Source organism: Alligator sinensis, unplaced genomic scaffold (genome assembly GCF_000455745.1).
Source record: "Alligator sinensis unplaced genomic scaffold, ASM45574v1 scaffold1497_1, whole genome shotgun sequence".
Lineage (NCBI taxonomy): Eukaryota > Metazoa > Chordata > Crocodylia > Alligatoridae > Alligator > Alligator sinensis.
Window position 1 is genome coordinate 94769 of NW_005843172.1, and position 24268 is coordinate 119036.

General features: G+C 40.8%; 1 protein-coding gene across 1 annotated transcript in view; it reads left to right on the forward strand.

Moving 5' to 3' along the window:
* Positions 1-24268, forward strand: part of AMMECR1 (Alport syndrome, mental retardation, midface hypoplasia and elliptocytosis chromosomal region gene 1) — a 130308-nt gene that overhangs the window by 81946 nt on the left and 24094 nt on the right. Inside the window, exon 4 of the mRNA XM_025194236.1 lies at positions 17818-17932. Within this exon, the coding sequence (XP_025050021.1) occupies positions 17846-17932 (87 nt within the window). The 5' untranslated portion in view covers positions 17818-17845. The remainder of the gene's footprint in view (positions 1-17817; positions 17933-24268) is intronic.

The following is a 24268-nucleotide window of genomic DNA, read 5'->3' on the forward strand; positions in this document are numbered from 1 at the left end:
CGGGGGTTAGTTGACCACAGCTAGGTGATTGTCTAGTCTCCTCTTAAAGACCTCCAAGGTAGGGGAGAGCACCACTTCCCTTGGAAGCTTATTCCAGATTTTGGTAACCCTTGCCATAAAGACATTTTTCCTAGTGGCTAATCTAAATCTGCTCCCCATCAGTTCATGGCCATTGTTCCTAGTAATCCCAAGGGGCGCCCTGGTAATCAGAGTATCCCCTATTCCTTTCTGCCACCCCTAATGAATTTGTAGATGGCCACAAAATCTCTCAGCCTTCTCTTGCGGAGGCTGAAGAGATTCAGGTCCCTCAATCTCTCCTTGTAGGATCTTACCTGCATGCCCTTAGCCATGCGAGTAGCCCTCCTTTGGATCCTCTCAAGGTTATCCACATCCCTCTTGAAGTGTGGTACCCAGAACTGGATGCAATACTCCAGCTGCGGTCTTACCAATGCTGCATAAAGGGAAGGTATCACCTCCTTAGACCTGCTCATGATGCACTTTCTGATGCACGAAAGAGTACAGTTGGCTTTACTTATCACTTCGTCACATTGACGACTCGTGTTTATTTTGGAGTCAGCTATGACTTTAAGATCCCTTTCTGCTGCTGTGCTGCTTAGAAAGTCACCTCCCAGTCTGTAGGTGTGTTGGTGATTCTTTCTCATTAGATGCAGCACTTTGTATTTATCTTTGTTAAACTGTATCCTACTCTGTTCTGCCCACATTTCCAACCTGTCCAAATCTGCCTGAATCTGCTCCCTGCCTTCCAGTGTGTTTACTTTGCCCCATAATTTGGTATCGTCTGCAAATTTGGACAGAGTGCTTTCCACGGCCTCATCCAAGTCACTGATAAAGATATTGAACAGCACTGGTCCAAGGACTGAACCTTGGGGAACTCCACTGCCCATATTTTTCCAGGTCAAAAATAACCCATCCACCACCAATGTCTGGGTGGGCCCCATAAGCCAGTTCTCCACCCACCTGACCATGCAATAATCTACATCACAACTGCTTAATTTATTTATAAGAATGGGATGTGACACTGTAACAAAGGCCTTTTTAAAATCCAAGTAGATAACATCTACCTCAACCCTTGCATCTAAGCATGTTGTGACCTGGTCATAAAAAGAAACAAGGTTAGTCAGGCAGGATTTACCTGCTATGAAGCCATGCTGGTTGCCCTTCAGCATTAGTTTTCCTATTGGACTCCCACAAATGTGATCCTTAATTTTTTCAAAGGTTTTCCCAAGGATAGAGGTGAGGCTAACTGGCCTATATTTACCCGGATCATCCTTTCTCCCCTTTGAGCACCATGAGTGCTCAAACAACCTTGCCAGTGGTTCTGCTATGATACTGGCCAATTCTTTCAGCACCCTTGGATAAAGATCATCCAGGCCTACTGACTTGAACACATCCAGTCCATCCAAATGCCCCTTCACTAGGTCAGCGCTAACTGTTGGTGGGTTGGAGTCCCTCTTGTGCCTATCTATAGCCCCCTTTGGGAAATATGTCTTTATCCGTGTTCAGGAATACAGATGCAAAGAACTCATTTAGGAGCTCAGCTTTGTCCCTATTATCTGTTACCAATTGCCTTGGTCTGTCCTGTAGGGGTCCTATGTTACCATGCGCCTTCTTTTTGCTGTCTTTAATTTTTGCTGCCAGCCTGAGTTCTGTTTCTGCTTTGGCCTTCCTAACTGATTCTCTGCAAGTGTGAGCCAAGCAGGTATACTTCTCCTTGGCGGCTACCCCCTGCTTCCAGAGTCTGTAAGCCTCTCTTTTCCCCGTTAGGCTCTCCTGGATTTTGCTGTTCAGCCAAGAGGGTTACTTGGCTCTTTTGCCTCCCTTTATGTGCACTGGGATGGTTTCCTTTTGTGCCTTAAATACCATTCCCTTGAAGAATGCCCACTCTTCCTGGACTCCCATCTCACCAGTGCTCTTGCCCTTCAGTGCCTCACTTATTAATCTCCTGAGCTCATTGAAGTTAGGCTTTCTGAAGTCTAGCACTTCTACCCTACTAGTTATCTTTCCCACCTTTCTCTGGATAATGAATTCTAACAATTGGTGGTCACTATCCCGTAAGTTACCCTGTATCTGAAGACCACCCACCAGGTCATCCCCTGTAACAAGCACTATATCCAGTAAGGCATTTCCCCTAGTGGGACCGTATACCTCCTACATCAAGCGAAGATCCTGTACGCTGGTTAGGAATCTATGTGAACAGGCAGATCTAGCTGATTGTTCTTCCCAGCAGATGTCAGGGTAGTTTAGGTCACCCATGATAATGATGTCCCTTGAGTGTACCACGTCTGAGAGCTGCCTCGAGAATTCTAGGTCTAACTCATTCTCCTGGTGTGGCGGTTTGTAATAGACCCCCACTACCAAGTCCTTTTCACCCCAACCAACTTGTATTCTGACCCATAGTACCTCAATTTGCCCCTCTTCAATAATCAAGATAGGATTGGAAGATGTGTGTTTCTCCTTAACATAAAGAGCCCCCTCTTTTTCCCCACTCTATCCCATCTGTACAGCCTATAGCTCTCAATGCCTACTGCCCAGTCATGGGTAGGATCCCACCTGGTTTCTGTTAACCCAACTAGGTCAAAGTCTTTGTTTGCAAGCAGTGTAAGTTCGTCCTGCTTGTTCCCCATGCTCCTAGCATTAGTATAGAGACACCTAAGCCCCCCGATGGGTGCCCTTGTTCCCCCCCACCCCCTCCTGATGCCTAATGGGCCCCTTAGTACTTGCGTGGACTGTTCCAGTGCATGGATTGTGGTTCATTGATCCTAGGTTCACCCTGTTTTCAGCATCCCCATCCCACGATGAACCTAGTTTAAAGTCCTGGGCAGGAGATCAAGAGAACAGATGCTTACCTTTTAACGAGAGATGTAGACCATCATGTCCCAGCATGCCCCTTTTCACTCTCACTTGCAGTAACTGTTCTTTTTGATAGAAGATGAATATCATGGCCATTCCAAGCTATTGGGTCTGTCACTGTCATCGTGGTGATATGGCTATATTATTTTAGGTACAGAGCTGCTAATAAGTTTCCCAGTAGCATCTCCTGTTGTTACCTTCATTCATTTGCTTGGCTAGAAAATATGCCATTTTGGGTAACATGGCTGAATCTGAGCTATTTCAAGTGTGAAGTCAGTGACTTGTAGGGACAAGAATGATACTTGGAAGGAATGTTCTGGCTTACTTCTAATTTAAGAAACTTGAAAAATTGTTTAAAAACAGATGCCAGAGTGGTGCCTTGTCTCCATGCTCTAGCACCAAGAGTTGCTGGTACCTGCTTCATTGCACTAACATGTTATGCTTCGCACTTTGTATCATAATCTCTGAACCAAATGGCAATGAGAGGATTCAAAAAATGTGTATGTTACTACTGTGACTGTCACTTAGCAACGAAATGTGCAGGAAGCAGAAGTGTTGTTCTTTCCCTTTGTCTCCACACTGTAAGGGAGAGTTCAGGAAACGCACGTCATTTCACAGTTGTTTTGTTTCCTGGAAATTTTGCAGTCTGCCTGAAAAAAGACAATGTAAATAAATTCCTTTTCCTTGCATTCAAGTGATTTGATGATGAATTTAAATCACTCCTTGCCATCTCTATTTATGTTGGCAAATTTCTACTGGCAGTCGCTCAAGATTGTTAGAAGATTGTCACGTGGGACCTTGCCAGACTGTCTGCTTTCCTACACAGAGAAAGCTAGGAGAATCTTTTAGGTCAGGTCTGTCCAACTTCCTTTGGAAGTCCAGCTGGGCACATGGGCTGCATGCCACAAAAGGCTACTTTGTGGCCCCCGGGTTCCCACCTGCCTGCCACTGCCCCCAAAGCTCTGGCTGCAATAGCAGCCAGTCTCCAGGCTCCCCCTCCCTCCTCCAGCTTTGATTTCTTGCACTTGCCCCAGGAGGTGGGATGGAGTGGAGCAGTGTGGGGAGCTGAGGGTGAGCTCAGGGGCATGCAGGGCAGTGATGGGGAGGGGCACTGGTGCATGACGCAACAGGAAGATATCCATGAGGCATGCAACTGGGGGGGTAGTGGGATTGGGGGGACACTGGCTTGCTTGGTGCAGCACATGGGCGTGCAGCCCCTGGCCACTTGAAAGTTGGACGGCCTTGTTTTAGTTACAATAAGCTTGTTCTCCACAGAGCAGTGTTTTTTGCACTGGTCTTCTAATTTGAAAATTAGCAGTGACGTATGACTTGGATGGAAGCTGCTTGTCTGCCTGGCCTTTGCCAAGGTGAATTATGCTGCTTGCTGGGAGTTTCATTAGGAAAATATTGATGATCCATTTGACAAGAACTCCCTAATTCCCTCTCTGAAACTGTTGTGTACTGGGGGAAAACAACTTCAATATACAGTAACAATGCAATGGAAAAAACAATAAGCATTATTAACAAATGCTTCTGAAACTCCTATCATCCATTGTCTCATTACCTTCACAGATCTGTAAAAACCAGATAGAATTGAGGAGCTTTGACACGAATCCTGACAGATCCTCATTTCTGAGGATGTTTTTCATAAATTAAATTCGTAGGCTCTTGGGTAATATACCTTGCCTGCAGTCTCTCCTTTCTGCACCTGGGGGTGGGGGTAGCTAGACCATTTCTGCTAAATACAGCTCTGCCAGTATGGGACAGGGGGTGCAAGATGGTTTTTAAGTCAAGGAAAAGTGTTGTTCTAGAATGTTGATCCTTGATGCAAATGTCTACTGTGCCTTTTATGGTAAGATTTTATTTTACTGCGCAAAATAAAATCTTTACAAGGTTTTCAGTGCTAGACTTGGTTGTTCTGAGAACTACTGTTTACCATGGGTACTCAAACGTAAAGTTTACCATGATATTTGCCATAGCACCCATTATGAATATTGGCATGGCATGGCATGGCAAAATCAGTTACAGCAGTGTGGTTTAGAAAAAGGCAGTTGATGATGATGTTTATAATTATAATAATAAATAATACCTTCCTGAAATTAATTCAAATGAGATCAATCCAATCTGGCCAATTTTGATGAATCCTTTGGGAGCCATACTGCTCTGTTCTGCGTAGCATATAGTACAAAAGACGGTAATAGCTTTTGGGAATCATGACTCTTGAGTTCTATTCTTAATTCTTTCAATGATTCACTGCATGCGAGCCACTTCAAATAGCATGAGTCACATAACCTCTCATAACCTATCCATTTAATTTTGCAAAAGTAGAATAATACTTATATCATCCCCAGTCCTTGAATCTCTCCTCTGCTTCTCTCATCTGAATCTCTCCTCTGCTTCTCTCATTTCCCATAACCTACATTACTCTACTCATGGCCTCATCACCAATTTTGTGTCTATTGGTGCCCCAGCCTACTTGCTCAGTTTGAGCAGTTTCACTACAAACGTCTTGTATTTTCTTCTGTCATTCCTATATTGGAGGCCTTCTTAGCCCTCATTCAGTTTTCCACCTTCATATTTGCTGCTTCCAAGATGCTCAGAAGTGAGTCAGCGGTGTTTTCCAAAGAAGCCTTTGAACTAAATCACAAGAATTGAACATGCCTACAATGTGAATAACATGATCTCATTGCTATAACTCTCTTTTCCATCTCTACCATACTGCTTGTTACCCCTAATTATTACATCATATTGCAAAGTAAAAGATTGTAGTCAGAGGTACCATTGTGATCATTGTCGACTACCTGAGTAAAGTGAGCCATGGGACATCTAAATTAGTTTTTGTTTGAACTAGTTACATAAGTATCCAATTTTAATTTTTCCGGTGATTGTGAATTCTCAGCAATCCTTTGTGAGTTGTTTTATACCATCACTGTTTTGATTTTGTGGCAGCCTTATATTGCTTTTGTATGTTCATTTTATAATTCATTTTATAATTACTTTGTTTTTACCATATTTTTTTAATATAGGCATAGTATTAATTTTTCTGCCAGTTTACCATTGTTCCAATAATTACTGAAAATCAGTTTAGATTATATTTGCATACAAATGTTTTGAAGGAGTTGGATGAAAATGACCTGCATCTGTTAACATAAAAAGTCTAATCCAGGGCTATCAGACATACGACCCATGGATCTAGCCCATGGAATCATGTTGTATGTCTTGCAGGACAAGTGGGGGCAGGGCTTGCTGCTAAAATCCAGGGCACAGAACCCCACTGACAGATGCACATCGGCATCAGGGAGTGAGTGGTGGCTGTGTGAATCCCAGCACTCCTGCTGCCATCGTGTCTACATCCAGCCCACGAGGAACCCAGATCCAACTTAAGCTAGACATCCTGGGCACATCCAGAAGAGCACAGTCATGCGGCATGTGGCACCGCAAACATGCTTGCATTGCCACATACTGCACAGTCTCATGTACTCTGCACTGCCCCAGCGTGCACTGCTCCATTTTTTTTCTCCCTACAGGTTTTATTGATCCCTGGATATCCAGGGGTCAAAAAAAAAAATACTGCAGGGGGGGGAAAAAAAAACGGAGCAGCATACTCTCAGGCAGCATGCAGTACTGAAAAATGGAGCCAGGCCTCCCGGAGTCCTGCTCTGCCTGGCAGGATCAGTGCAGCTGCACCCTAGGAGGCCCCCAGGACCCCAGGTACGGCTGCTGGGGCCAGCACTGTGCTGGCCCCAGCCTCCCCTACCACCCCCTAAGGTATCTTGCTTCACACTAAAGTTCCCATGGCATGGGCATTCCTCAGGGACAAGTAGCCGCAACGCAAGTGCACCACCGCTGCTTGTCCCCAGGGAACCAAACGTTCACACGTCTGAACACACCCCCATGGTCTAACTTACTGTCTTCAGTTACTCTTATAAATGCTTGGGATAGAAATTTTGCCGACTTTTCTACTGTGTACTACTACAATATTGCTGATGTTTGCAATTTGTGTCAAAGATTCTACTGTATATAAATTTAACTATACAAGAAAAAGAAGCTGGCTGAATATATTGGGGTTAGGTTCCAAATAGTATATTTTTTATAAAGAGAACTTTGTAACTTATAAACACAACGTTGTAACTTATCATTTTCAATTATATGAAAATGTTTTTTATATCAATTACACTAAAATGGGGGGGTTTTTTGCATGTTGAGTTCTTAATTTCCTATGGCCTTCTAGGATCAGTTGTTTTCTTACCATCTCCCTAGTATTGTTTTTGTCTTGCTGTCAGCCTCCCATGTCCGTTTTCTTGGCCTGACAGCTCGTTTAAAATAACAGGCTGCTTTTAAACTTCCCTACCATACATCTCCTCCTCCTCTACTGATGTTCTTTGAAAATTGAAAGAATGTTATGGTGCCTGGTATATGCATACTGCAGTTGTGTTGTGGGACATAAGTGGATTGTAACAGGGAGCAGATCTAGTAAAGTTTTAGTGCCAGCCTGAAACACTGGAAATAACACTAGTGCAGCCTTCTCATGTTGCTCTCAGGCATCTGTATGCTCATGAGAGAGGATCTTCTCTCAAGTTGTTTCCATACTTATTTAACACTTGGGTTTCGTGGCAAGTACCAGCAAGTATTTTGGCTTTGCATACAAAGAAATGTATGCTCTTTGTGTGTGGTCTTTGGGAGATGCCAATACCTGTCAAGAACATAAGCTGAGACTTCAAACACAGAGATTCCCAAACATCTGTTGAAATGTCTCCACTGTCTACAGGGCATTTGACCCAGTGATCAAAAGGTGAATTAGTAATAAGATATAAAACACCTAGAGCTACTGAGTCCACTAACATATTTGAGTCAGATTCTGATTTCAGACATTAGTCTGAAGCAGCAAGAGTTACTCTGGATTTACAGTAATGTAACTGAGAAGAGAATGTGTCTGTTTTTAATTCTCTGATCCCAGTTTTCGAAGGTGGGGAGTGGGGGAAACGCATGCATGTTTAAAATACTCTTTTTAGAAAGCTCCTGAAAAAGTGCAACATTTCCGCTTTAAAAATCAGTAAATCATTTGTTTTGTGTGATCTTTATTCTAGCAATTTTTTATGGCACGTAGCATGTATTGGCATTCATTGCTTTGTAAACAATGGCATATGGGGTATGAATTGTGATCTGCTTTAGCCATGTTTTTAATGAAGTGAAACATTTTTTTCCATATGCATTTACTGAAGATTCATATTCAAGGATTGCTGTCATAGGTATTTTATGCTCCCCCCCCCCCCCCCCCCCTCCCCCCTTAGCTGCTGGCCTTTAAAAAATGTTTGCAGATAGTAACATGTTAAAATATGACACATTCCACTGTAGAGGAAACCTGTCCAAATGAATTCTATTTAACCAGGAAGAAACTGTTGCCTGCTAGCATTGTTGGAAGCTAATTCTGACAATAGATTTTACATCTTTATAAATGATGGTTGCTTAAACCCATCTTGAGAGGTTTTTGTGAATGAGCAAATGTTTTTGTTTGACCCACTATATAGCACATGCAAACCTTAGGCCTGTAGACCTGAGGAAGTGTTCAGTGGTACCTGAAAGTTCACCTATGTCCCCTCCAACCCTTCAACAGAGATGACCTGAAAAAAACCTTCTGCCAGTTAAGTCATTTGAGTGCTTTTCTTGTTATCTGATTGTTTTGTTTTTGGTTCTTTGCCCTTTATATGCTCTCTGATAGAGCCAAGCATACAAAATCTTTGGTTAACAATATTCCTTATATCTTGTTTTGCTGTTTCAATCCATTAGAACCCAGGAATGTTTTAGTATTAAGAATTTTATCAAAGACTGTTTTATTCCCATACAGTATATAAGAAAATAGGAAAACTGCTGACTTGAATATCAATAGAGTCTCTAGTACTTAATTACTTACCATAAATTGTATTGTTTTTTGGCTCACTTCGGTAAAGGTATTTTCCTTCATAACTACTGTAATCTATAACATATTGCCTAGAAAAGCTTGTTTACTACTACTTGCGCTACTGCGAACAAATATAGGAAGCTATGTCTTAACTAAGCTCCTTGACAACAAGAACTTTGGTCATTGCTTTGAGTTTTACATCGGGCAGATTTCTTAGATTCAGAATAATCTGGGTTGTTGTGAGAGATCTGATTTTTCATGCCCACTCACCATGTGAGCCTTTAAATGCTAACCATAACCATTACACCTTTGCATGTGGCATCCAGGCTATTGGTGAACCTGATTTTTTTTTCTTTGGAATTTAAAATCTTGCAAATCATGTATTAGTAGCTAAAGCAAAATGTTTTTAAAACCACTTAAAACTCCTGTATATATTGTGGATTTTAGTTTGTTCTGTTTGCCTCCAATATGCACTAGAATACTGTAGGAAATTAGACTCTAGAGTATTTTAAGAATTTCTTGATGGCACAATATATTAAACTGGCTGAATGTAGCTAACTTTCTAATGCCTGGACTGAAAGAGCTAGCAGCTGACAGCAATGTGGTACAGCAGAGACCAGAGAACAGTTGGTTCTATTTCAAGCTGGTTGTCATACCCCTTGGGCAAGTCACTTGACCTGACTTGCCATTATATGATGAATTACAGGCATGGACTTTTACCAACAATTCCTTCATTTTTCAGATGAAGTTGTGTATTTCCTATATATGGTATAATTTTGGCGTAATCCAAGTACATCATTCAGAAACACCTCACAAGGACACAGTACCTAATCCAAACTTGTGAGTAATCGTACGTACGTGTCATTAATAAAGCTATGGTACTTTACAGCTGTTCAGATCCCTTATTGCAAAACCACACAGGACCCAAAAAAGACTTATTTGTGTGATTTTAGCCTTGAGCTTCACAAGTTGTAGTTTCAAATCAGACACAGTTGTGGGCAGATTAAAATCAGTTTACAGTGTTTTTAGCATTTCTGTATTCTTGCATGCACTTCTTACTAATGCATATAGGAGTTACAGAAAAAAACCCACAATCAGTGCATTGAGTTTTGTTTCATCCATTCCCATAATTAACCTAATTAAATCAAGTGATATGAAGTCTCCCACTGGAGATTTTACAGTATAGTAAAACTCTGCTAAAAATTCCTGATATTGTTCCTATTGTTTTTTATCTTAAACTACTTCTAACAATTGTTTTTCCCTTTCTTTGGATCTCCTTCAACTTCTCTAGAGTCACCTAGCGTTCTCCATACCCTAAATGTGAAGTGGGGTATAAAAACTAGGGTTAAGTTGAAAGTCTGAAATATACTTTGGGGAATGTATGTACTGTTTTGGATTTTATTTGCGAAAACCTGAGATTTATGTAACATAGGAAAGCTTGCCGTTTCAGTAGTGCTTATATGATTGACAGTTACTTGAACTGTACCCAGTAGGATATCCAAGCTTGAATAAAGGTACTGTATTTAAGATGCAAGACTTTCCTGTTCTAAGAATAGTCTTTTCATCACATTAGATTGAACTTTGGAATGGTTTAGTATTGCATTATATTTTAATTCTAATTCAAAGATCAACATAGACCATGCAAAACATTCATGCCCCTTTTGTCATAGGTATGTTTGGGCAACTTTAATTACTTGTTTGACATTTTTCATAGTATAAGCTTAAAGGCAGTACCCGATTTCCTATAGGGAATAATTAAAATCCTGATAATAGCAAATACCTTTTCCTTTTATTAGGAAAATGCTGAAATAATGAGAAAATACAAAAGAAGCTGAGTCAATCTAATCCTAGGGTGTCAAAGAGATATGGCCTGCAGGCTGGATGTGACCTGCAGAGCTGTATCATTTAGCTCCTAGTGCTGCCCATAGGTGCAGTGTGGCCCACAGGCAGCACACAGGGTTCACTAAATGGCCCCATGCCCTGCGCACTGCACCTGCTCCAGCTTGCCTCCCAGAGCAGTGGAGTGGCCCCCACATTGTAGCACAGACCAGAGCAGCTGCATGCTGCTGTAGGGCCATGCTGCACAGCCCTGAAGAAGATGAGCATGTGGTGCCCACTCTGGCCGCTGCAGGACATGCTCTGGAGCAGAGGTTCTGCTTTGTAGGTCTGGTCCAGCCCACGGGCTGGCCCCACACCACTTATCTCATGTTTTCTGACAGTGTCTGATTCTTTTCATTTGAGAGCTTTTAGCTAAGGTGGTAGAGAAGACAATTGTAGAAAAGTACAATGCAGCCTAATTGCTGTATGTAATACCTGACAGATTAGCATTTCCCTGTTTTACAGGAAAAAGAAACCTAATGTATTCAAAATGCTCAAGTCACATTTGGTGGCAGAGCAATGGTTTTAAGTCAAGTTCTTGGGTCCCAGACGGGTCAAATCACTTAGACCAGTGGTCAGCAATTGTTTTTCCAGCTGGAGACTGAAACAAGCCAGCTGGGGTATGAGGTAGGCTGCCTTTTCTGCCCCAGCTGCTGTTGCCATTGCTGTTGAAATACTGTTGAATCCTCCCCCAGCACCACAGTCTGGATAAAATGGTTCAACAGGCTAAATTAGCTAATTCCATAAACCTCAACAGAATATTTCAGGTAGAGCCAGCCAGTATAAATTAATGTTCCGTAATGCTGCTTCTACCATTAGTATCTTTATTTCTGGAGTTTGATTCAAGGTCAATGCAAATATCTTCAGACACCCTTGGGCTTTATTTACATAGCAGTGTAAACAAAACAGCAATTCTTCAGTTTAAACTAAATGATACAGAGGATCTGGAGTGGAGATTGGGGAAAAACAGTGGTAACAATAGCAAGGTCTTGTATTGGTGAGTATAGAAAAAATTGTGAAGGTTTTGACACTTTGTTTTCAGTTTAGAATATAATTTACTATATTGCTACATTGCTCTTAAAAATAAGAGAAAAGAATGCAGATTTATTAGAAAGTTTCTAAGTGACTTATCCTGTGAATTTTTTTTCCTTTACTAGGAGTAATAGTAATACATGCCACCAGCATGCATATTCTTATTGTAGAGGAATATGAATGTAGAAGAAACCTTTCCAAACAAAAGGTTTACATGTCATTAATACGTCATTTGTTGTAGAGCAAATTTTCAGCTCATCATGACGATTCAAGGCCATGTGGAAGAAATGGAGCTTCATAATTTAAAAAAAGAATATGGCATTTATTATTTAAACACTTTTAGGTACTGTGGGAGAGTTGTCTTACAGCAAAGTAATTGTTTCATGTTTTACCTTAGTGGCTATATGACTTCATCATTACTAAATATAGAAGATTTGGCTTGACACATTTCATTTCAGTTAGTTGCACTAGGTTAACTGAACTAAGTCTAAACAAATCATGACCTGAAGAAACATTGCCTGTTTATAACTAAAATCATATTAATTAGCAAGGAGAGTAAGATGTGGATAAAAGTACAAAATCCAGTGCGTGTGCGTTCTTTCAAAGGGCACCTTAATAAAAAAGGTGAGACATTCAGTGAGAAATATTTAATGTCATTTTTATTTTTATTTTCAGTATAAACCTGGGTTTCATCAAACCATCTTGTTAATATAAAAAAATAACTTGGGTTACTTTGTGTTCTTCTTCTTTACTGTCATGTAAGAAAATGAAGGTTTAAAGTTATGCTATTCTGAAAATGTCTAACTTATCCTTAACCATAGAGTTAATGACCAGCACCTCTGAACTGCTTCAGTTTTATGATGATGTATCTGTGCATTTATAAGAGTATACCACAAAGGTTCACAAAAATGTTAAAGTAGACAAATTGAGCTGATGTTCGTTTTTCTAAATTTTTTAAGCCAAAATTAGCTACCAAGTATGAACATTTCAAAGGTCTGGGTTTTTTATGTGCTGCAGGCTTCCAAACTGAGGTGTTACACATTTTCGGTTTCATTGTCTTGATTGAGACTTTCATCTTTGCTGTATATTCCTTTCTCCTTCTGATATTTTTGTACTAGAAATTCTTATCTCGGATTTCTGGCTTCATTCACATTTGTCATGATTTTATCCATATCTCTCAAAGTATGTTGAGAGATACTTTGTAAGTATTTGTTGCAGTAGAGCTTGGAGATTTCATTTAGCATTGAGGCCTCATTTTGCTAGCTGTTCTACTAAGCTCCTAGGATGGTGTCTTTGCCCCCAAGTTAGTGTAAATTGTTGTAGATCTGTGACAGTTACAACAGCTGAGAATGTGTCCCTGGAATTTTTAACACTAACTTCCTGGGTCTAGGATTTCACCCCTAGCAGGACAATGCAGGCTAGGGTTACCATATTTCCAGTTCCAAAAAAAAGAGGACACCTGTTGGGGGGGACGGACACCTCACTCCCAACCCACAGCCCCGTGGCACTGCCAGTGCCCCTCACTCCCCACCTGTAATCCCCTGCCCCCCTGGGCCAAGCTGGTGCCCCTCAGTCCCAGTTGACAGCCCCACATCCCTGCCGGTACCGCACACTCTCCACCTACAGCCCTCTGCCCCCCTGCCCAGTGCCCCTCACTGCCAACCCACAGACCTGCTCCCCCCAGCCCTGCTGGAGGGGGCCTCCAGCTGCCCCAGTCCCAACTGGGCTGTAACAAGGCACCTGCAGTAGCTCCAGGTTGTGTGAGTGGCGATGGAATGAGTCTGGCCCCAGTATGGGCTGGAGGGAGGAAGAGGGGACACCTGTAGCACCCTGCGCTCCAGGTTGGGGCTCCTGCACCTTGCCAGGCAACCTGGCTCCTCCTCCCCTCTCCACCGGGCAGCGTCTCCTGGGTGCTCTGCCCCTGCGAGCACAGGCACCAGTCCTCGGTGCCACTAGCCCAGCTGTGCAGCTCCCCACTGCCTCCAGAGGGCCCCTCTCAGACTGCACTCAGAACATGTTATGTCCCGTGTCTCCCATGGCCCACCCCAGCTCCCGCCAGCAGAGCAGAGCAAAATCCCAGACATTTAGATTTCGAAAAACCTGCCCGGAGATCAGAGGACCCAAAAAGAGGATGCGTCATGTGGTAACCCTAATGCAGGCCCCAATGAGCTTAAGGGCACACTCACATAGTTACTTAAGGGTCTCAGTTCCCATTGGTTTCAAAGGCATATTAGGCAACAGCAAAAATGGTGAGGGAACTGGGGGGCATGACTTGAGGAAAGACTGAAGAAACTGGGCTTATTTATTCTCCAGAAGAGAAGACTGAGAGGGGATTTAATAGCAGCCTTCAATTACCTGAAGGGAAATTCAAAAGAGGATGGAGCTGGACCGTTCTCAGAGGTGGCAGACAACAGAACAAGGAACAACGGGCTCAAGTTGCAGCAAGGGAAGTTTAGGTTAGATGTTAGGAAGAATTTTCTCACTAGGAGGGTAGTAAAACACTGGAACAAGTTACCCAGAAGCTCCATCCTTGGAGGTTTTCAAAACCCAGCTAGACAAAGCTTTGGCTGGATGATCTAGCTGGGGATGGTCCTGCCTCGAGTAGGGGGTTGGACTAGATGTGATCCCCTGAGGTCCCTTCCAACCCTAACTTTCTGCGATTCTATGATTGTATGAAATACCTTTGTAGATCAGGGCCTTGGTCTATAATTTGAAGCAAGATATTAAATAAGAAAGCATGACCCATGAAACAAAAGAAAAGAGGAGAGGGAAAGGCTCTCTAAATGAGAACATGCAAGAACAGGAATTTTTGGTTTAAAAATACTAGTCAGAGTAGCTGGCTCTGTTAAGTGTTGTATTAGCTGATGTGGGCAGACTACCAGGCACTGAGAATGTTGGCAGTGGATATTCTCATGTCACTTAATATTTTGATTTTAAAATTTCAAAATTGAGAATAGCAAATTAAAGATTTTCTTAGACAGTAACTTTTCCAGTTGTTTTGGGTTTTGAAAAATGCAGTTAAGCATCTGAATATTGTGTATGTTCATTTGGCATATTCTTTACTATACAAAAATTATTTTCAATGCAACATTTCTCTTCAAAAGTAGCCTGGCACAGCAGTAAGTGATTGGATCAACAATGATTTACCTAATTATTGCAGTGATAAATTGTTCCTGGGACTCAAGCTTTTGTCAGCAAAGAACCATTCCATCATCCCTGTCTGTGAATGTAAATGCTTGTATGCTTCTTCCAAAGTTCTCATAGTTTTACGTAGATTCATATTATCCCCATTTTCAGATGGCTAAACTGTGGCGCAGAGTTTTGCAATTTGCTTACATTTCTTCACAGCATATTCCTCTTTCTTAAGAAGGTATCTAGTTATTGTTCTAGCTGTACCATCCTGGTGTTTTTCTGTGCTCTTTTATGGCATGAAGGTTGGACTTCCTAAAAATACTTCTTAATGTTAAGTATAGCAAATCTCTTACCTGGCTCAATCTGTATAGTGAACTGGGTTTATCTACATCCAGAGTGAAAATTTGAATGTCTTTTTCTTTAAAACTATGAGAGTTGTTTTTTCAAAGAGATTTTAATATTCCCCACTACTGTTGTTAGGTGTGTTTAGGTAATCTTTTGAATCCTAGCATCCAAATAACACTTATGCAGTTGAACCCAGATCATTTGTCACTGTACGGTTCACAATCTGTTTAATTTGCAGCTGGTTGCCAAATTAAGGATGAGGCAATCGGGACTCATAGTAGAGATATCTTTTATTAGACCAACAAGATTTTTGCAAAAAAGATTCTTTAATTGCAAGCTTTCAGGCACAAACATCCTTCATCAGGTTTTGGAGAAAAGATTGTAAAAGTTCTCCTGGGTAGAAATGAAAGTTCGTATTTCCTGGATTTCACAGAGGAGTCAATAGATGGAAAACCCCTCTGGGCAGTCAGTTTGTCTTTTCCTCTAAACCAATACGGCTACAACCTGAATACCTGAAATTAAGGATGAGTCACTCAGTTATTTGCTCTAGCGTTTACTTCAAAGGACTCTGCTTCTGCCTTCAGTTGGAGCATATCAGTGGCCCTTCACAGGTGATTGAGAACTAGTGCCCATTGAAGCAAAAATTGTAGCAATCAGCTAGAGTACTTCAGCAGTCCAGTGCTGCTGTTTTGCTGCAAATGTATATACCCTGGCCAGTTTACCCCTCATTCTTCCTGGATTCTACTGTACTTTATTTTAAAACTCCTCCATTAAGCATGATTTGCTATATACTACTGATTTGTGACAGGGAATTAACTCTGAATAAAGCATATGTATAACAATTAAACATGTTTTTGATCTCCAGCCCTGTTCATTCCAAATATATTTGAGTGAGAGTGAGTTGTATCCTGCCATTGATAGGAATATTTCTTTTACACTGTAGCTGGATTGGACCTAGAGACTGCAATTACACATGTAATAGTGTTCAGGATTTACTTCAATCATATCCAAGAATCATAACCCGGTTCAGCTAATTCTTGGAATTGGTGGCTGTCCACATTTGATTTAAAAAAAAAAAAAAAAAAGCTATTGAAGAAGAGAGATCCTTAAACCCATCTTCAATACTTTTTGTTTCAGCCAAGAAGGAGAATCTGTCAGTTATGGAACAGTGCTTCCTCTGGTTAAACACAGGCACATGCCATGTGTCCACCCCCAAGTTTAGGAAATGGAAATGTATTGTATTCACTATAAGCTTTTCCTGATTTACCTTCTACTTTTTTTTACAAAATCTTGGACAAGATGCTGTTATATTGTTTACAAAGTCTCTGCTCTGTAACCATCGTCTCTCTCTCTCTCTCTCTTGTAAAAGGTATTTAGATCTGATGCATATGGTACCACTTTCCCTTCTATTTTGTTGTGCTGTCTTTAGGCTTGGTAGAATTTAATTTATTTTTAAAATAATTTCAACAGCTAAGATCAATGTTTATTTTTAAGCATTCATTTTGTTTTTTATCAATTTAATTTTTCAGGAAACTTAAGGGTGTGGGGACACATGCACATACTCTTCCTCCTCCAGCCCAGCACGCAGCAAGGGAAATTGCTGTCAGCCCTCCACCTGGCCCCTGCGCACAGCCTTTCTTAGCTCAGTGCCTGCTTTCCTTTATCCCACAGCAGTCGCACCATGTGCCCTCTGCAACCAGAGGCTTGTTCTGCCCATTGGATCATGCCTGAGTTTGCAAGGGAGGGCCCGGGTGACTGGCACCAAGTTGGGGGGGCGGGGGGGCACAAACACGGACACAATGCTCAGCCCAACCGCCACCTCCAGCCACTGCAGCAGCAGCCTATTCTTACAACCCCTTTCTATAAATGTTGATAATTAACGATAGAAATATTTTTCCATCGGCCTGTGAGTGTGAGGTAAAACCACCATTTATTAAAAATTAACTCCTGCTAAGCCTAGCTATCTTATATATTTACTCACAGGATCATATCTTAGTTGAGGATTAGCAAGGATGTTTAGACATCAGAATTACTCAGACCTCTGTTTTGCAGAGTAGTTGCATGTCTGGTAATTTCACGAGTGTTGAGTTCCAGTGAGAGTTCCTTATGAGTATTTTTCCTGTGTATTGACCTTTTTTAATTTTCCATTAATATTTTGTTTATTCAGATTTTTTTACATTGATATGTTAAATATTTTATAGTATTACCAGTTTCTGATTATTTGCAATGTAATTTTTTCCAGCGTGATATTCCTTCCACCTCCTAACACTGTTGTTTAATCCTCTCAAAACAAATATGCTATGACTGGTCTTTAAAAAAAAAAAGAAAAAATACCCCGAAAAGTGTTTCTTTCTGATTAGTTAGATCATCCCGGTAACAAAATCAACTTGGCAGAGAATGATCGCCCAGGAAACCTAGTTGTTTGGACTCTGGTCAGCCAGTGTGACCATATAAGTTTGCCAGGAAAGAAATTTGAAAAGCAGATGCCTTAGAGGAAAGGATTGGAAAGCTGCAAAATCACATATGACTATTGAATTGCCAGATTAGTCCTCATTACATCAGCTTTATATTGTCTTTTGTCCTTTTCCAGTAGTTTAATTCGTGGGTGTAGCTTAACCAATAAGCTGTAGCACTTGAAAAATATATTTTGTTTTCAACAGTGCCCTTAAAGATAGCCGTTTCCCCCCCATGACGAGGGATGAGCTGCCACGGCTTTTCTGCTCAGTGTCTCTACTCACTAACTTTGAAGATGTATGTGACTACCTGGATTGGGAGGTAAGGATTCCAGATCTTTATTAAGGAAGTAACGTTGATACAATGAGCCTCCATTTCCTCCCAACCTAAGAAGAGTAAAACTGAAATGTTGCAATATATATTGCATCTATCTAAATATTTCAACATTTTATTTTATGTATATATCTATATATAATATTTAGATACATGCCCTTTTGTTTCACATATTTTTGCATAGCTACAAGAGAAGTGTCTTGGTAGATCTGCTGTCTCGCTCTGTTCTAAGGGTTTGGAATCTATAAAGAGCCCCTTTTATGCCCATTGCATTGTCAAAGGAAAATTGTGACCTGCAGAAATCAGACGTACGTACCGCTGTATGTGTGTCGTCTTTTTTTTTCTTTTTTTTAAAGGCTCAGTGCTGCAATGTCCAAATAGCTTTTACCCTGAAATTTACCTTCAGTTTTGTGGCTTAAACTCTTTGTAACCTGGTAGCTACAGAGCATACCAAATTGATCATAGTCCATTATTCTGCCAGAATATTGAAAGAAAATGTACCAAACTGCTACGGCATTTCATTCTAAGCTGCTGAAAGCACACAGTGGCCTCTTTGCCCAAAATTAGAAATGAGGTGTGAGTGACTGAAGCTAGAAAACTTTTTATCTAGTGAAAATAACACAGACCAGTCTCATTGAACCTTTGCCCACTAATCCCTTAAACCAGCAGTTCCCAATCAGTGGTACGAGTACCACCGGTGGTACACAGACAGCCTGTCGGTGGTACATGTTAACAGGTTTATTATGATAAGTTTGTGACAAAAATTTGCTGGTGGTACTTAAGGTTGTATAATTTTGAATTGGTGATGCACAGTCTGTCAGAGTTTGGCAACTGCTGCCTTAAACAATAAGAACTAAATGTATCATTAGTTTCTATTCAGTATTATATGGAGAGTAGCATCCTTTTGACTTCTTTGGGTTAAAGGAAACTGTGGACATTTTGGTTTTGGCACAGCAGCATGAAATCTCATAAATTAAGCAGTTGGCATCATGTTTAATTTTTTTATTACAGTGAGCATTTCTGAGTGGATGTGGCAATTTTACTGAGATGTGTTGCTTGTGACAATAATGGACACATCATGGTCCAGTCCAAGGAACACCAATGAAATTTCAGCATCTTGATCTTAATAAGGTTTAACATTATAAGGGAGTCTAATGCGTGGCATTTAGCTTCCAAAATTGTGATCATTAATATTTTTCTACCGGGTATAAGTGGAGGATGAAAATGGGTGCTGAATATCTGGAGTTGGGTACTCTTACTGTCAGTCGTAAGCGGCCTCAGTTCTATCAAGATGGCTGTCTGCAGCATTAATCTCAGAAGTACTAGGGGTACAATAATTGGAAACTTAAATAAAAAATCATTTAATAGTTAATTCATAATGACAGGGGCAGCTTGTCTTCTGAACCTCTCTGCTGCTGAGCAAAATAAGTGCAAGTTTCCTTTGAGGAATTATGAATATCTTCACCATTAACACCATTTTTCATTATTTATATCTTGTTCATCAAATTTACTCAGAGATGACTTTGTACTTGTCCAGAGCATTATATTGACTTACTCTGAGCTATAGAATGTATACTGTGTTGGGCCACTGCTTTTCAAGCATTAGGAACTGCAGTGGCTTTTTACATGAAACATTGGAGGACACAAATCAATAATTTAAACTGCCTAGTTGAAGTTTTTCTAACTTGCTTGCTACACATTTGTTAATATTTTATTCTAAAACTGGCGGTGGTAAGGACTTAATTGAATTATTTGAATTATTTTAACTTTTAAAAATTGGCTAAAAGTATGTTTAGGAACAGTTTTATATAACATTTTGAATGCGCACTGATATTGGTTCTATGCTATAGTCTGGTACAGAGCAGTCTAGTGATAATTAGTTTTCTAAATTGAGACATGCTTTTCAAGTTTGCCCCTCCTTTGCCTGCCAATGCCCTAAAAATTACATGATGGCTAAAACAGATTTATAAAAGCCAGTCTATTCAGTCAAATAAATATATATATTTTAAACAACCGTAATATTTTATCTAAGCAGAACATAAACAAAAACCCCAGTTCAGAGCACACAACGCACTTTCGGAAAACTTTGATCAGAACTTTGCAATTTGGACCCCATCTCCAATTCATGTCTTAAATATTCTGTCTATAACTTCAGGCTTTCATTTTCTAAATTTTATTGCAAAGTCCTATAGAATTTAACAGAAGAAACTCATAGGATTGTATACAAATTACTTAATATTGTTAGAAATGATCTTTATATAGAATGAGTAAGTCAGCCTAGCCTAATACAGAGCTAGCTTTTTGCTAGAGAATTCTACAAAAAAACCCCAACCTTCTCCCAAATTCTCTATGGTTCTTTAAGCAGAACCATAGCTTTTTGGGTAGGGCGAGTAGGAAGATGGAGCTGGTATTACAGGCATGTTAATTCTAGTTTTTCCAATCTGATAAAATGTGGCCACACCTAAAATGTGACCACAATACAGTCAGTCCCCTGAGATATTGCAGAATCCTGGAGCCTTTCTGCACGTCTGGGTTGCTTTTCAGGTGTTCGTGCCGTATATAATCCTAGGTGAGGCACAGGCATTGTACGTAAAGTAAAAAATGTATACTTCAGTGTTAGTGCTTAAAATAATTGTCACTGCACATGCCCCTTCCAGTGAGACAGCTTATGTCATCCATGTTTCTTTTAAGGGAGCTGCAAGTTATGCAATGTCAATGGCAAAAAGACATTTCAGGATGGCTAGAATATGATCTAAAGAGAGATTCTGGGTCTTCCATCTGCTATAATGCTCAATTCCAGATCATCTGAAAAGCACCAGCCTCGTTAGGAGACAGTCCTTCTATAGGTATGCTATTGATGATCTTGTGGGAGCTAATTCAGCAATTTGCTGACGGAAATCAAAATATTTCAAAATTGCAGATCCAGACAGCTTGCAGTGCTGTGGTTTAGAGACACGATGATTTGAAGACATGACTCAGGAGTGCCTCCTATATCCTGAAGCAGACTGATAGAACTTCCTTCCACTGGTTAATGAATTGTTTTCCCAAACTGGAGTGACCAGTTTTTCAGTTGCAGCAAGCAGTGGGAGATCCTCTTTGCAGCAGAGACTTCAGGCGAGTAACCAGGAGACATGAGTGAATTGACTGCCATTAGCTCCCATATGATTTTTCAAATTGCGTCCATTTTCACTTTTTGAAAGGTGTGCACCCCTTACTAGTTACTTTCCAAGGACTGTTTTAGTCCAGTGGTTCACAAAAATACTCCATTCAAATAACTCAGGATTTTCATTGACGCATGACTGTATTTGAATTGCACTGTGCATTAGTAGTTCATTCACATGGAGCTTTGAAATGGGTGCCAGGCATATATGCATTGTTTCCTCATTTCTCTTAAACAGTGTCTTCCTCCCACAAAATGTCTCTCCATTACCCTGTCCAGGTGCTTCCCATGTGGAGTGTAACAGCCTTTTCATCACAAAGGGAGTCGTTCAGAGGCAGGCAATGAATTCTGGGATGCATTTTAATGGTAACTCTGCCTTAGTAGTGGACTAGTGGAAAGGCAGCTCATGGAGGTAAAATACTGTTTAATACCATTGACCCAGAGGAAACAAGATCCATACCCATTCACAGCCACCATTATATCAGATGGCACACTCTCCCATTCCAGTCACCCTGCAGCCATCCAGCCCCCAAAGTTAAAAAAAATCAGCTTTTTTTTCTTTTTCTCCCCGTCCCTCTTGCGAACACCTCTCCTGGTTCCTTCACCCTTCCACTAAGATCCTTCCTTCCTTCCCTGCAAAAACTACAGTTCCCTCCACAAAATATTTAATATTTTACCCTTAGGTTTTTCCTCTTGATTCTTAGCAACAGTGTACAGTTTATTCTCTATGCATGTCACAGGGAACATCCTGTGCATTATTTGGTAGGACATTTTTTTACAATACAATGCTCCAGAAAGAGGAAATTGCATTAACACAACACTTTGCTAGGCTGCTGAGCAATACACTTAGATTGAAGTCCTTTTTAAGGAAAAGGATTCTGATAGGTGTGAGTAGACTCTGGAAAGAGGGAGGCATCTCTCAGTCCCATATCTCAGGCCACAGGATCTCTGATCACTTGAGAGAGGCCAAGTTGCATTAGAAGCCCCGGTAGTGAAAATGCAATACCTGGTAGAGAAGATGGAATGGGATTAAGTATGAAATATGCTTATTGAATGTCTCATGAGGCAGGCTTTGGTATGGCAGACTCTCACTATCTGGAAGGAGGAATCTTGTTTGTCTTTCATATATAACTAATTATACAATCATCATTTTAAATTCATGAAAATCTGGAAGCCGTCAAAGTTCATTCATTCCCCCTCACTCGCTTGTACATTCTGTCTCGAAGGGGCTCCTCTGTATCTTTACAGTCAGCAACTCTATTGTGAGAAGACACGGATCTTAACAAGGAAACTTGAACTCCTGTTTCTTGAGAAGGCTTAGCAATATGAAACCAGGTTTTCCTGACATCTGCAAACATCATCATTTGGATACCATAGATTAGCCAAGTTTCTCCATTGGTTTTGCACTACTCTGTCATGTGAATTCACAATGCTTTAGGTTCAAGTTAGTTAATGCCTAGTATTTTGTCAGCTTTGGCTTTTAAAATACTAAAGATCTCTTCTCCTTGAATTGGTTGTCCCCCTAGAAATAATATGCTAGTAATTTTATAGAAAAGTCAAAGAAATGGCACACCATGGCTTTAATAACGAGAAAAAAGTTCTTTCAGCTCTGTCTGGTTTCAAATATTAGCCGAAACAGTCGTGGTTCATGACTGAAAGGTGGCTTCTCGTTGCTGTGTATGAAACAAGATAGTATATCATCAAAGCTTCTCATGAAAGGAAAGGATTTGTCAGATCTATTGTACCCACTCGTTAAGAGACCAGGGACACCAAAATATCTTGTTGCCTATAAGGGGGCTGTGGATGCGCAGTATAGTGTTTATAACACTTTTGTGGATCAGCTTCCATTGTTGTCAGTCCAACCTTTTTATTACCTTTTTATAATCATTTAGTAAATGAGACACAAATCTTGGGATCACTTATAAACATTTTATATTGTTTAAGGAGGTTATACATTTGCAATGATTGCAAATACAACATAAATGTTACGTTAAGAAAATAATAAGCAGTGTAGGTCTGTCGTGAAATATGATGGCACGATTGATCCATCGTCCTTTTTTGGTTATTAAAGCAGAATTAGCTAACCTGTCAGGCACTTAATCAAAGGTCATTCAAAAAAAATCATCTTTGCTCATCCTGGGAGGAAGAGTCTGTCTTGAGGCACGGTTCTTCTACGAGAGTGCAGTGAGGTTAGCTCCTGACGCATTTATTTTCACTTGAATATTTGAAACATTCCACTTACAGCTACAATAATGCACTGTTAGTTTTGTACTTAGAGTTCAAGTGTAGGAGGGAGGATCGTGGTGGGGGTTTTTTGTTCGTTAGCTTTTTAGAGTAATGGGGAACCTTGTGTCTTACAGAAGAAGTATGGTCTGGTAAAAGGTATATGTTGCTAGATGAGTTATGGTATATGCCAAACATCTCATGCCTAGAGGCGCTTATAATATAATTCATAGAGATACTGTAAGGCTCCATTGGTATCTGAGTGCATCAGTACTTTTATGCATGGAAGGGAATAAGTAAAGTGGGGAAAAATCTCTGTAATACTTAAATTTTTTGATAGTCCTTTTACTGCCACTGCTCCAGTGGTTTTTGTCACAACCCAGTGATTTTTTGGTGCCTCGGCACTATGGAATTTCCTGGCCACATGAGAGCTCCTTTGCACGGCAGAGTGTTCTGCTGCAATTAAGAGCCTGCGTGCAGGAGAGTTCCCGCCAATTTGCAGTTTCCTTTGCAGGATGCATTTCTTCTTTGCAGCACAGACATGCATGGTGCAAAGAGTTCCCGCTATTCAGATGCAAATTTGTGCCCCGCTATTGGCCAGTGCTAAATTATTCACACGTGGTGGCTAGTAATTGGCTCGCTGGCCGTTTAAAATTCCGCGCGACTTCCACCCAAGTCGAAGAGTTTTGAGCACGCTGCAGAGTGCCTCTGAAGTTATCTGACTTGCGGCTGCCTATCGATAGACTGATCACCTATCGATCTTTCTTCCCGTCACCGAGCGCAACCCCAACGTACCCCTTTCCCCGCCGGCTTCGAATTGCGGACGGATTAACTGGCTTGGGCCCCGCCAGCTGGAACAACTCGTGTGGTTGTTCCGACAACCGGACCACCTGCGTCGTGATTGCAAGCGGCGTGAGTAAAGTTTTTTACAACCAATAAGT